The sequence below is a fragment of the Macrosteles quadrilineatus genome, unplaced genomic scaffold (genome assembly GCF_028750875.1).
Source record: "Macrosteles quadrilineatus isolate MER2022 unplaced genomic scaffold, UCM_ALF_1.0 Scaffold_1__1_contigs__length_201487025, whole genome shotgun sequence".
In the NCBI taxonomy this organism is placed as follows: domain Eukaryota; kingdom Metazoa; phylum Arthropoda; class Insecta; order Hemiptera; family Cicadellidae; genus Macrosteles; species Macrosteles quadrilineatus.
Genome location: NW_026542594.1, coordinates 182366129 through 182377647, shown reverse-complemented (window position 1 = coordinate 182377647; position 11519 = coordinate 182366129). Strand labels below are relative to the sequence as shown.

The 11519-nt window shown below is 33.5% G+C and overlaps 1 protein-coding gene across 1 annotated transcript; it reads left to right on the top strand.

Moving 5' to 3' along the window:
- Nucleotides 1–5706: 5706 nt before the first annotated feature.
- On the top strand, nt 5707–6252 carry LOC129003107 (uncharacterized). Its single transcript, XM_054431348.1, has one exon. The coding sequence runs from the start codon at nt 5707–5709 to the stop codon at nt 6250–6252; it is 546 nt and encodes a 181-aa protein (XP_054287323.1).
- Nucleotides 6253–11519: the final 5267 nt, after the last annotated feature.

Genomic DNA, 11519 nt, shown 5'->3' with positions numbered 1-11519 from the left:
CTTGTAGATAACGTTTCAGTAACCTTAGTGACTATTAGCGCTTTCTCTATAGGGAAGTAGCTATTACCGCAGGTCTCATGGTAAGACCTAAGCCCGGGACCGATTTACATCATTTTGATGTCCCCAGAGGCCAAACACACTCTTTCGCACAAATATATATATGTATTTAGAAAATTTTAAAAATAGTTCATTTAAAATCCTATGTTATTCTTATAGAGAATATTGTAAAATATTTTAGTTGGCTTGTTTTTGGATATATTTTTAATCAAACTTGGCAGATTTTTTTTATTCTATACTAAGCTATAAAAAATAATAAAAATAATAAAAATAAAGAAATATTTTAATAAAAAATATACTTTATTAGTTTCCCTTTAGCAGCAAACCAGGTACTCGTTAAACATAAATGTGAATTTAATAGATTAATTGAAAATCAATCCAGGTAAATGGAAATTTGCTCATTCGTCAGGTTTGCTGCAGCGGGGGTATTAACTCATTATTCTACACTTTCATAGTCTTCACTGACGTCTTGAGTTTGTATTTTTCTATTTCAACAGGTATTATATCCACAATGACAAAATACTGTGCAAGGTAAGCCTGAGTTCACTGGTGCATATCAAACGCAACAAAAAAACTTGATAGGAATAAACCAGGTTAGGGTCATATCTGAGTGTACCCATAGCTTACTGAGGTTTTCTTCACCAAAATGAATAACACAGCTCATTTAGATCTTGAGATATAGATCTTTAATAAAAGAGAGTCCTTAAAATTGAAAACCTAGTGTTAGTTAGAGGTCTACAACTCACCTTAAGCTCTACATATTTAAATGAAAATTGTCTCAAATGAAAGTTCTAAGTTGACCTAGCGTTTTTAGATCAGAACGAATAACATAGTACACATAGCAGCTGAGAAATATGTCTTTAAGTACAGAAGAAAGTTAAGAAACAACAACTTTTATTCTACGTTTAAGCTTATAACTCGGCCCAAACACGTCAGATTGTAATAAATAATAGCTGAAAAGAACCATTAAAGCCAGTAACTCACTGAGTATTCATAGTAAATACCGCTATTACATCTTCCCACCACGTTGTGTACGTTGTGTAATTTCATATAACGTAATAATTATAACCTGGGATAATATCTTTAATTAAAGACAAATCTTGGAAAAACTAAAATGTTATTTGGTTAAAGTTCTATAAATCCCCTCAAACCCGATAGATTTGAATGACCAATGCCTCAAATGAAAGCCAGTAGTTTGCTGAGTATTTTATTATAAAAAAAACATAACATCGCATAATCAGTACTCGAGTAACAATCTTTTTTTTTCAAAGAAAATTATACAACCATTAAAATCTTTGTTGGTTCAAGTCTTGTAATTCACCTCCGACTCGTTCGTTTTCAGTGATCTACATGTCAAATGGATGCCAATTGTTTACTGAGTGTTTTTATTGCAATACATACAACATCTAATAATAATAACTCAATGGGTTGGTCAAAATTTAAACTTTTTATAAAAAAAATGTTGTTTCTTTGCAGTGAAGATGAATAGATCGACCTTAATACAAATACAAATACAAATATATTTATTATGAAAATTACAACAGCTTGGCCTCACCAAGTTTATAAAACTTGTCGGTGAGGTCCAATTATGTAAGGCTAACAAACAAATAATTTACATTTTTTTTTTCCTTTTTTGAACAAAGATTTCTTAATGTCCTATATTTCTACGGCGGTTTGTGGCAGGCACTTTAACTTAAAACAAAGTAGTTGGCAGCACACTAAAAAATCTAAAATGTAGTGACATAAATATTGCTTTATAATCTACGGAATTCTTTTGGATTGCTAATATTTGGTCCTCTTTGTTTTTCATGGTTCGTAGACCATGTTTGAACTGTTTGTTTGTTTGCACAGCAGACTGGCACTGGCAGCGCCGGCCGAGCTGAGCTGACTGAAAAAAAAGAAGAACAAAAAAACCTGAAACTCTAGTCGTTTGGTTTACGAGCGTCTAGGGACAGCTCCGGCTGTAAGTTATGACGTCATCCGTGACCTCAGAGCTTTCAGTCAGTTCACTCCTATAACCTAAGCCATAAACGCATGGGGGCGAAATTTTATACTGAGACTGAGCATTGAGCAGAGCAGGATATGACGTCATGGAATGGTATCATACGATCGGTTCGAAGAATGAAGAAATCTAGGGCCTTCAACTTCAACGCCAACAAAAGACCTTTTTAGAGTTAGATTCTACCTAAATTGTAGTCAAATATCGGTTACGGCCGTGACTTAAACTTAAGAGAAAATGGAAAATATCACCGATAACCAGGAAGATATAATAACATCTTTTACAATAATCTTGCCAAAATTAGACTCAGGCTATCATACTTACATGAAATTGTACTCAAAGTATGGAATAGAAATGTATAGCTGAAAATTATAAACATTTTCAGGCTAACCAGTCAAGAAAAACCTCCAATATAATGTATTCTCCTTTTAATTTGTATTAACCTTTAAATGTAATCTCTAACAAACTGTCAAAGTGGTGCAAAATCAATCCAATCTACGATATAAATGATTTTTAAAATATTAAATTCATATAAAATGATATAGATTTTAAAAATTAGCCTTTATTTTATATATTCTGTTTGACGAAATCCATTGCAATTGTGTAGCCTAAGTAGGTACTGAACGATGAATAAATTGTCCATTGTCTATAACTAGGCCTATCATAGCCTACACTGTACTCCATAACCCCCAAAATGTTCTGAACAGGTAATAGGGATAAATAATGAATATATTTCATGCCTAAACAATATTTATTTAGACCTATATGTACAAGAAAAAATATATTTAACTTATTCATATATTATTTACAAGGAAAACAGTAGCCTAAGTTATTTAATTTATTTATTTTTCTTGTCCCTTGGGTCTTCAAATGGCGAAGACCTTTGCCCCGAGACTTAAAATGGCCTGATCGGCAACAGCTAAAAATGATAGTTTCCGAGTCCTTGCATTTTCTAATGCCTCTTGTTTTTACATAGCGGGATGTTGTTTGTTCTTCAACCTGTTCTTTCCATAAAAGAAAAGTTTCATAATCTTGAAAGTCATACGACTGCCTCTCAACATCAATTGCGTGTATACTGGTTATATGCAAGAGTAACTCTTCATGTTTCAAAAATCTCGACTCACATAGACACAAAGGACAAGATATACAATTTGTGATTGAAATACCTTCAGGTTTCTTTGATGTGGGTAGAGGACTGTTAGGATGTTTCTTTCTGCAATGGGTCCTCAAATTTTTAATTAATGTAAACTTCCGCTGGCACAAATGGCAAACGACTGTGTCACCCATTTTACTAATTTCCTAATAGGCGTAATAACTGAGGAACGAACACAACATTAACACATAAAGCCTCACCATCCTTAAAAACTTAACCTCTACACAGTAACTTAGTGGTAAGGTGGTAAAGGTAAAGGCTTGTAGCTTTACTTGAGACTTGAGGAAAATGAGGAGATTGAGAACGAGAACAACTAGACTGAAACAACATACACTACACCCAAGACCCAAGTCTCGCTTCATTAAATCGTTTCATTCGTTTATGCCTGAGGCTATAGGAGTGAACTGACTGAAAACTCTGACGTCACGGATGACGTCACATCACGCAGCCGGAGCTGTCCCTAGACGCTCGTGTTTGGTTTGACCGAACGAACATAACCTCTCACTCACTGTGAAACGCCCATGCATGCATGCATTCTCACAATTCACAAAAAGCAGAGAAAAAATAATAATAATAGCAATTATAAAGCGTCAGAAATTGTATTTCTTCCCTATAAAATGTTTTAAGTGTTGTGTCCTTAACATAGTGGGTTTGATATGTGTTTGTTAATGTGCTTCATCTTCATAGTATTATGATTGTTTCCTAACAAAGCCTTAGCCTAATTGAAATCCTGGTTTTTGTCTGTGTTGGTGTAGGGAATACTATTTCCCACACCAGCTTTTAGCATAAAAGCTGACATAATTTGTAACATAATTTAAAGTCCTTAAATACAACAGTTAATAGTTCAAATTAAATTTGATAATTTTACAAACATTTTAATACCAAAAACAGCCAGAGAGAAGTGGCGGATAGTCTCAGGAAATATGTTTTAATTTTATTGAACATATAAAATATCCTTATTTTACATTGAAAATCAATAAAAACATTATTTTCTAACGCTTTGTTCTGGCGTTACCCTTGATCCAACAAATATCCAATAGATGTATTCGATGCCAAATTTAAAGCTCTACAAACTTTATAATGTATATTATAGACATATTTTGAGTAATTAAGGCGCAAAATTGAAATAAAAATAAATATGACATTATTTTTTTATAAATTATAAACTTTGAAAAGTAATACTGACCTTAAAACAAATTATATATATTTAATATATGGTATTTCTGAGTAGGGAATTTAACCATAAACATTTTAAAATAACATGCATTGTTCCTTCTTTAATAGTTTTTAAATTACATTGGTTTAAGTAAAAGCTTACACTGAAATTTACGTTTCCCGCCATTTTCCAAGATGGCGGCTGTTGCCCAAGGGTACCAAAAAAGTACCCGGTGGTTTTAGGGTCTACTTACCCTAGATATCACATATCAACAATAAAAAAAACTTAATAGGACAAAACCAGGTTCGGGTCAATTCTGCCGGACTATCAAGAAGCAAGAACTACGAGCGGAAATGCTCGAGAGGCTTCACAGTGGACACTTGGGAATCACAAAAACAAGGAAACGTGCTTTGGTAACCATGTGGTGGCCTGGAATTTCTCAAGAAATAGAAAGGAAAATCAAATCGTGTCCAGTGTGTATTTAGAACTCAACTAATCACAGTGAACCGTTGATTCCGAGAACTGTCCCGGATTACCCGTGGCAAAATGTGTCTGTTGACTTGTTCAAACACAAAGACAAGTGGTATATGGTTATCTTGGATCACTACTCAAGATACTTTGAAGTCGAGGAAATGCATCGAATGAGGGCTTCAGATGTGATTCGGGTTTGCAAAACCACATTTTCACGTTTTGGAATTCCTCTACGTGTTTATTCAGATAGTGGGACACAATTTCACCATATGGACTCAAGTGAATTTAAATTGCTTGCAAAGGAGTGGGGGTTCTCCACATTCAGGAGTAGTCCCCTCCACCATCAGGGAAATGGGGCAGCTGAAGCAGCTGTGAAAGTAGCAAAAGGGCCAATGAAGAAAAACAAGGATCAATTTGAACTTGCCCTACTTTCTTACCGGACCTCACCTCTTGAAACCGGCTTTTCCCTAACTGAACTTATGTTTGGAAGGAAATTAAGAGACAATCTTCCATCTACTTTGGTTGGAAATCCTGTGGAAAACAAAAATTTTTTTGATAGGGAGAATAAGTACCAGAATAAGTACAAGATACACTTTGATAAACGACATGGAGCGAGTGGTTTAAGTGAATTAGAAGTTGGAAGCATGGTATGGATCACAGATCTACGTCGACACGGTAAGGTAGTCAGGAAATTGAACGAACCACGTTCCTACCTTGTGGAAACTGACAAGAATTTATTTATTAATGTACTTATTAATGTATTTATTAATGTACTTGTATTTATTAATGACCTGGTACAGCATACTCAGGGGTCGAACATTTTGCTCTTTGCTAATGATGCTAAACTCTTTAAAACAATTAAAACCCTGGATGATTGCCAAGTTCTGCAGAAACGGTATTGATTCGCTGATGAAGTGGTGCTGTGATAATGAAATGACTCTGAATATTTCAAAATGCTCTGTGATATCCTTTTCCAGATCTAGCACACCCATTATCTTCCCCTACTTACTTGACGGTCAACCCCTCCCACGTTCTTTCAGGATCAAGGACCTTGGCGTCATACTTTCACCAAATTTAAACCCTCAAGAGCATATAAATTGTATCTGCAAGAGAGCACATTCTGCCCTATATTTCATTATAAGGAACAGTCGCAACATGTTCTCTATCAATGCATTGAGAATCCTCTACATTCATCTAGTCAGGCCTTTACTTGAGTTTTCATCACCAGTTTGGAGCCCTTACCTGATTGGGCAGATTGAGAGTCTTGAGAACGTGCAGAGCCGTTTCATTCGTCTGGTTGGTGTGCTGATGGGTTATGACTACCGCACCGTTCCTATCCAGAATTTACAACTTCAGTTAAACTTGAGGCCACTACTTGCACGACATGAAATCTTCTTTCTAACCTTCTGTTCCTGAGGAAGCTAATTAACTCAGACATTGATGCACCTGATCTACTATATAAGTTGAACTTCCGCACATCCCGTCACCTGCGCCAAACTCATCCGTTCGCTAGACGCCAGTACTCAACCCAGTACATGTTCAACAGTACATTTCCCCGCATCCAACTCTTGGCCAACAGCTTACCGGAAAATATCGACCTCTTCTCCATCAGTGGCGAGTCGTTGAAAAAAAGGATGTTACTTGTTGATCTGTGAGGCGCTGTCTTGATTTGTTGTTTAAGTAAAATATCAGTTTATTTATTTATTACTATTGTTATATTTTCTATTGTAGTATTATTATTGTTATATGCTATTGTCATTATTCGTTCCTGTTGTTATTTATTATTGTTGCTATTGTAGTTTATGCTGTTGTTGTTTGTTATTGTTGTTATTATTTTTGTTATCTTTGTTGGCTACACATTTTTATTCAATGTTAATTATATCAAAGATTTATCATTGTTAGTCAACATTGCTCAGATTTTAGTTGTTGTTCTTGTTGTCTTGTCAAGTTCTCTCATTAAGTAGATTCTAAGCCCCTTTGCATGTTTGGCTTGACCCTTAGTTATAGGAACATTGAGTAAGCATTATATAACAAAATAATTGTAAATTGGTTTGTTTGGACCGTTGGAAGCAAAATAAAATAAAATAAAATAAAATAAGAGAACCATTCGCCGAAACAGGAAGTTCTTAGTTCCTGTACCGTACTACGGAGGACATTGTATTCTTTCAAACTGTTCATCCGTGGTCCTTAATCGTCCATGCAACTCACGTGATCGTCCAGGAGCTTGCACAGTAACCCGTTATGGAAGGTCCATTAAGAAACCGAGGTGGTACTGAGGTTCATAAAGATGTGGACATCTTGAGGCGGGATGTTGTATTAAGTCTGTTCTTTTTATCATATGATTTATTTGTGTTTAAATATGTTTTGTTGTCAGATGATTTTTGTAAACGTTTTTGTAAACATTGCTTTAGTTTGGAAATAGAGTTTGTTGAAGCAAGATGTGTGAATAATACTCTTGTAAGAAATAGAACAGTTATGTATTTGAAAAAATCATTTAACTGGGAGATTTCAAATTTTTTCCTCATCGTTTGTTGACTTAAAGTCATTATTTTCTACCGTAACCCAGTCCGTGCTGTGTACAAGCCATCAACACCTACATGAGTTTCAATTGGTCTCCAATTTCTATAGCCACGCCCACAACATGGCTACCAGTGTTATTTGCTATTAGACAGATGCAGTACAGCTGTTTACACTGACGTCAGCAGAGAGTGGTTTTCAGCAAATTTCCCTATAGGGAAGTATTGGCGAATTTTCCTAGAGTAGTAACATAGATAAAACATACTCCCTTGATTTCTCATCCTTATGGAACAGATGAAGACAATTTTATTGTTAGTTCATGTACGGTTTATGTAGAGGTTGTGTTTTGTTTACAATTTGTTTCCCGTTATTACAGCCATTTAAAACCTCGTTTAACCAAATAATACGATCTAATCATAAACAATAACTTGTCCCCTAGTTATATAACCAAACAGTAAAGCACAAATCAAGAAATTAACCCTAAAATAATAGAAACAAAGTTTCATCGACACTAGTACCATTGTGTCACGTACATGAACTAGACACGAAAAACGTGCTTCAAAATTTACAATGGAGTGAGAAGTCTACGTAGTAAGTAGTTATTACCGAAAACTTAAAAAATCCAAAACCAAGGGAGAATAATAACTTCGGTACTGATACCACATCAAGTGAAAGATTTTTTTAGCAATGGATTTTTAAAGATTTACCTTGTTAACGTATCAATGTTTTGTGGCCTGTGTATTTATTAAAACGTTTTTATTAGCTCGCTTTCTTGTCCGGTACAAATTTTGTAATCAATTTTATTCTAAGTTCCCGATGAGCTAGAGACTTGAAACTTAAAACATAGCTCACAAATGGATGACAATGCAATATTATATCATTTAATTTTCATATTTCCCTTGGGCTACGCCCCATGGGCTTCCAAATTTTCCATGTTTACATTTTGAAAGAATGTAAATATATCAATTAATTTAAGTCAGCTGTAAATACTTAAATTTGACAATTCGAAGAGCAGAGGTTGAGGTACATTTTTGCTACCAAGATATTTTGGTACTTTCCTGTCAAAGGGAACATTCATTATCATCGATGATTTTTTTTCTCGATATATCGATATTAACAAATTGAAACATATCAGTTGACAACTACGATAAATAAATATTGTTCAGAATCGACAATCAAAAATTTAAAAAAATATTGAAATAAAACTGTTCTAAACTAACCTAAGAAAACTAACCAAACTTGTTGTAACATTTAAAACTCCATTTAATATTCTCCACTCGCCTTTTCTGTTAACAAACGGAATTTTTAAACGAAACTGCACACGGAAGATTTCTCAGGTGCCGTTTGACGTCACTAACTGCTGAGGTCACTTTGAGGGAACACCAATACCGCAACGATACGGTTTGAGCCATCGGCCTCAGTGGTGCAGTGGATAGCGTTGCGGACCGTTAATCCAAAATTTCGGGTTCGACTCCCGCCGGCGACACTAACTTTTTATCAAAAATTTTTTCATATCAGCAAGTTTGGTTGGTTTGGTTAGGTTATGACAGTTTAATTTTATAATTAAAACATAAAATTTAATTTTAGGCAATAATAATTTTATTTTATGAACAAACTATTTTTTAGATTAGTAAATCTTTATTCGATTTTTCCATTATCAGCACGTTTGGTTAGTTTGGTTAGGTTATGACAGTTTAATTTAATAATAGAAAATAATTATAAAATTGTCTGTTTCTTCAGACGCAGCAGTTAGTGACGTCAGCAGTTAGTGACGTCAAACGGCACCTGAGAAATCTTCCGTGTGCCCCACCGATTTTTAAATGGTACAGTAAGTTTGGTTGGTTATGTTAGGTTAGCTTAGAACAGATTAATTTCTTTCCATATAACAGACTATATTTTAGCGTAAATATCAGCTGTCAATTTGTAATGTATCGTAAAGGGGAAAAAAATCGATATATCGAAAAAAAAATCATCGATAATAATGAATGTTCCCTTTACAGGAAAGTACCGATATTTTTTATACAAACAAACATTTCAAAATAAAGATAAACAATCTCATTGCGTATATAAAGGTGTTTGTTAATAATGTCATTAGTTTTATTTAGTATTCTATAAAGTAAATAATAAATTAAATAGATTGATATATTTATAGTTAGTAGATAGGCCATACTGTACATTCAATCTAATACATAATTATATGAAAAGAAACTCAAATAAACCTAAAGTGAGGCTTGAGGTTGGAAGAAAGTCATTTTCTTATTTTGGCCCGCAGTTGTATAATGGCCTCCCTCAGGACATAAAGAGCTCCAAATCGTATGGCTCATTCAGGGCCGCAATGCAGAAAAACAAATGTAAATTGTAAATGTTTGTAGTTTTTTTGTATATTAAATTTCTGTATATATTAGGTTAGTTTAGTTTTAGTTTGACTTGATTAAGTTTGAAAATCATGTATATGAAACTCGCTTGTAAATAAAGGCATTTTTATTTATTTATTTATTTAACCTTAGATTTCCCACATGCCTCTGTCTTAATCTGATATAGAAGCTTGAAATAGATTTAACATCCACACACATTAAAAACTAAAAAGTAGAAAATAATTTATAAATAAAATTTTTTTTAAACAAAACTTTTTAAACGCACTAAAAAGTAGAAAATAATTAGTGCGTTTAAAAACGTTTTGTTTAAAAAAATTTATTTATAAATTATTTATTTATTTATTATTATTTGCCAACGGATTAACACCTATAATACAGTTTGATTACAAGGGCAGTTTGAATTGGTCGTAAGTACTATAGTTCCTTAGAACCGGTGGTAGCAGTAAGAATAATTTTTACGTACAAACACATCACTATTTATTTACAACTTAGTTATCGTTAGTGCTGCACCTTATTTCTTATTAAATTTAATTGATGTCTTACTGTATAATTTTAGCGTTTTCTGTCTGGACTCCAAAATGTTAGTTTATGCAATGAAAATTATAAAACATTAGTGAAAGATTTTTTTTAGCAAACCATCGTGATTTTTTAAAGCTTTATGGTGTTAACGTGTCAATGTTTTGTTGACTGTGTATTTATTTACTTATTTATATATTTGCCAACGGATTTACACAAATTTTAAACTTTGATTAGGTATACGATTATCATAAAATGTGATGTCACTATCAACACTTTCAAATAATTATTTCGTTTGTAATTTGCTTTAGTTAAAGCGTAGCAAATCCCCTAACTCATTTCTGTATTTGTGTGTGTATGTCTGTATTTCTCAGTGTTTCGTGGAAAAAACATGAGCACCTTTGATAATGAACATTTCAACCCAAATAAAGTGTGCAGTAGTAGTGAGGTTGAGGTAGTATTTTAACTAGGTACTTTTAACCAGTGTGAAAAGTAACTTTCAATTAGAGGCCTACCTTGGGCACAGACAATATTCCATTGTCTGTGACCTTGGGGCTATGCCTCATAGATTTATAAAGCTATTCCTTTTATCAATAGATATAAATAATGGACTAACACGATCGGGTGACATTTAATTGCGAAGCATTTATTTTGGCTTGAAACTGTCCGATATTGTATTTGCGAAGCTTTATATGTATTCCTATAGAGTAATAGTTTTGCCAGCATATCTGGAAAAAAGCACACTAAATATGCAAACCAACTCCTGAACTCCTGTTCTGAATATACGGTACAGTAAGAAGGTTTCAACTTACTACAAGATTCCCGTACGTAGAACGGGCACACAGCTAGTTATATTTAAATAGGGAATAAATGTGATATTTTTAAGGAGACATTTTAGTGTAAATCCAATCAAGCAAATGGAAATTTGCTAAGTCTGCAGGTTTTCTGTGGCGGGGGTATTCTAACTGAATTTCAAATATAAATTTTAAAATACGAAAAAATATGTGTAGCCTACTTTGAATATTTTTAAGATAATTTTTCTAATATCTCTAGTTCTTATTAACGCTTGCAGTTCTTTTTAGCCTTAAAATATTCACTGATGTAAGGACTTTCATTTGAAGTATTGATAAATAAAATCGAACGAGTTAGAGACAAGTTATTGAGTTATTTGTTATATGTAAAGTTAATATCGATAACTTAACACAAAATTTAACTTTTTATAAATCAAAATCTCGGGTTATTAATACGTCACCAAGTTCTTTCTGGTCTCAAATT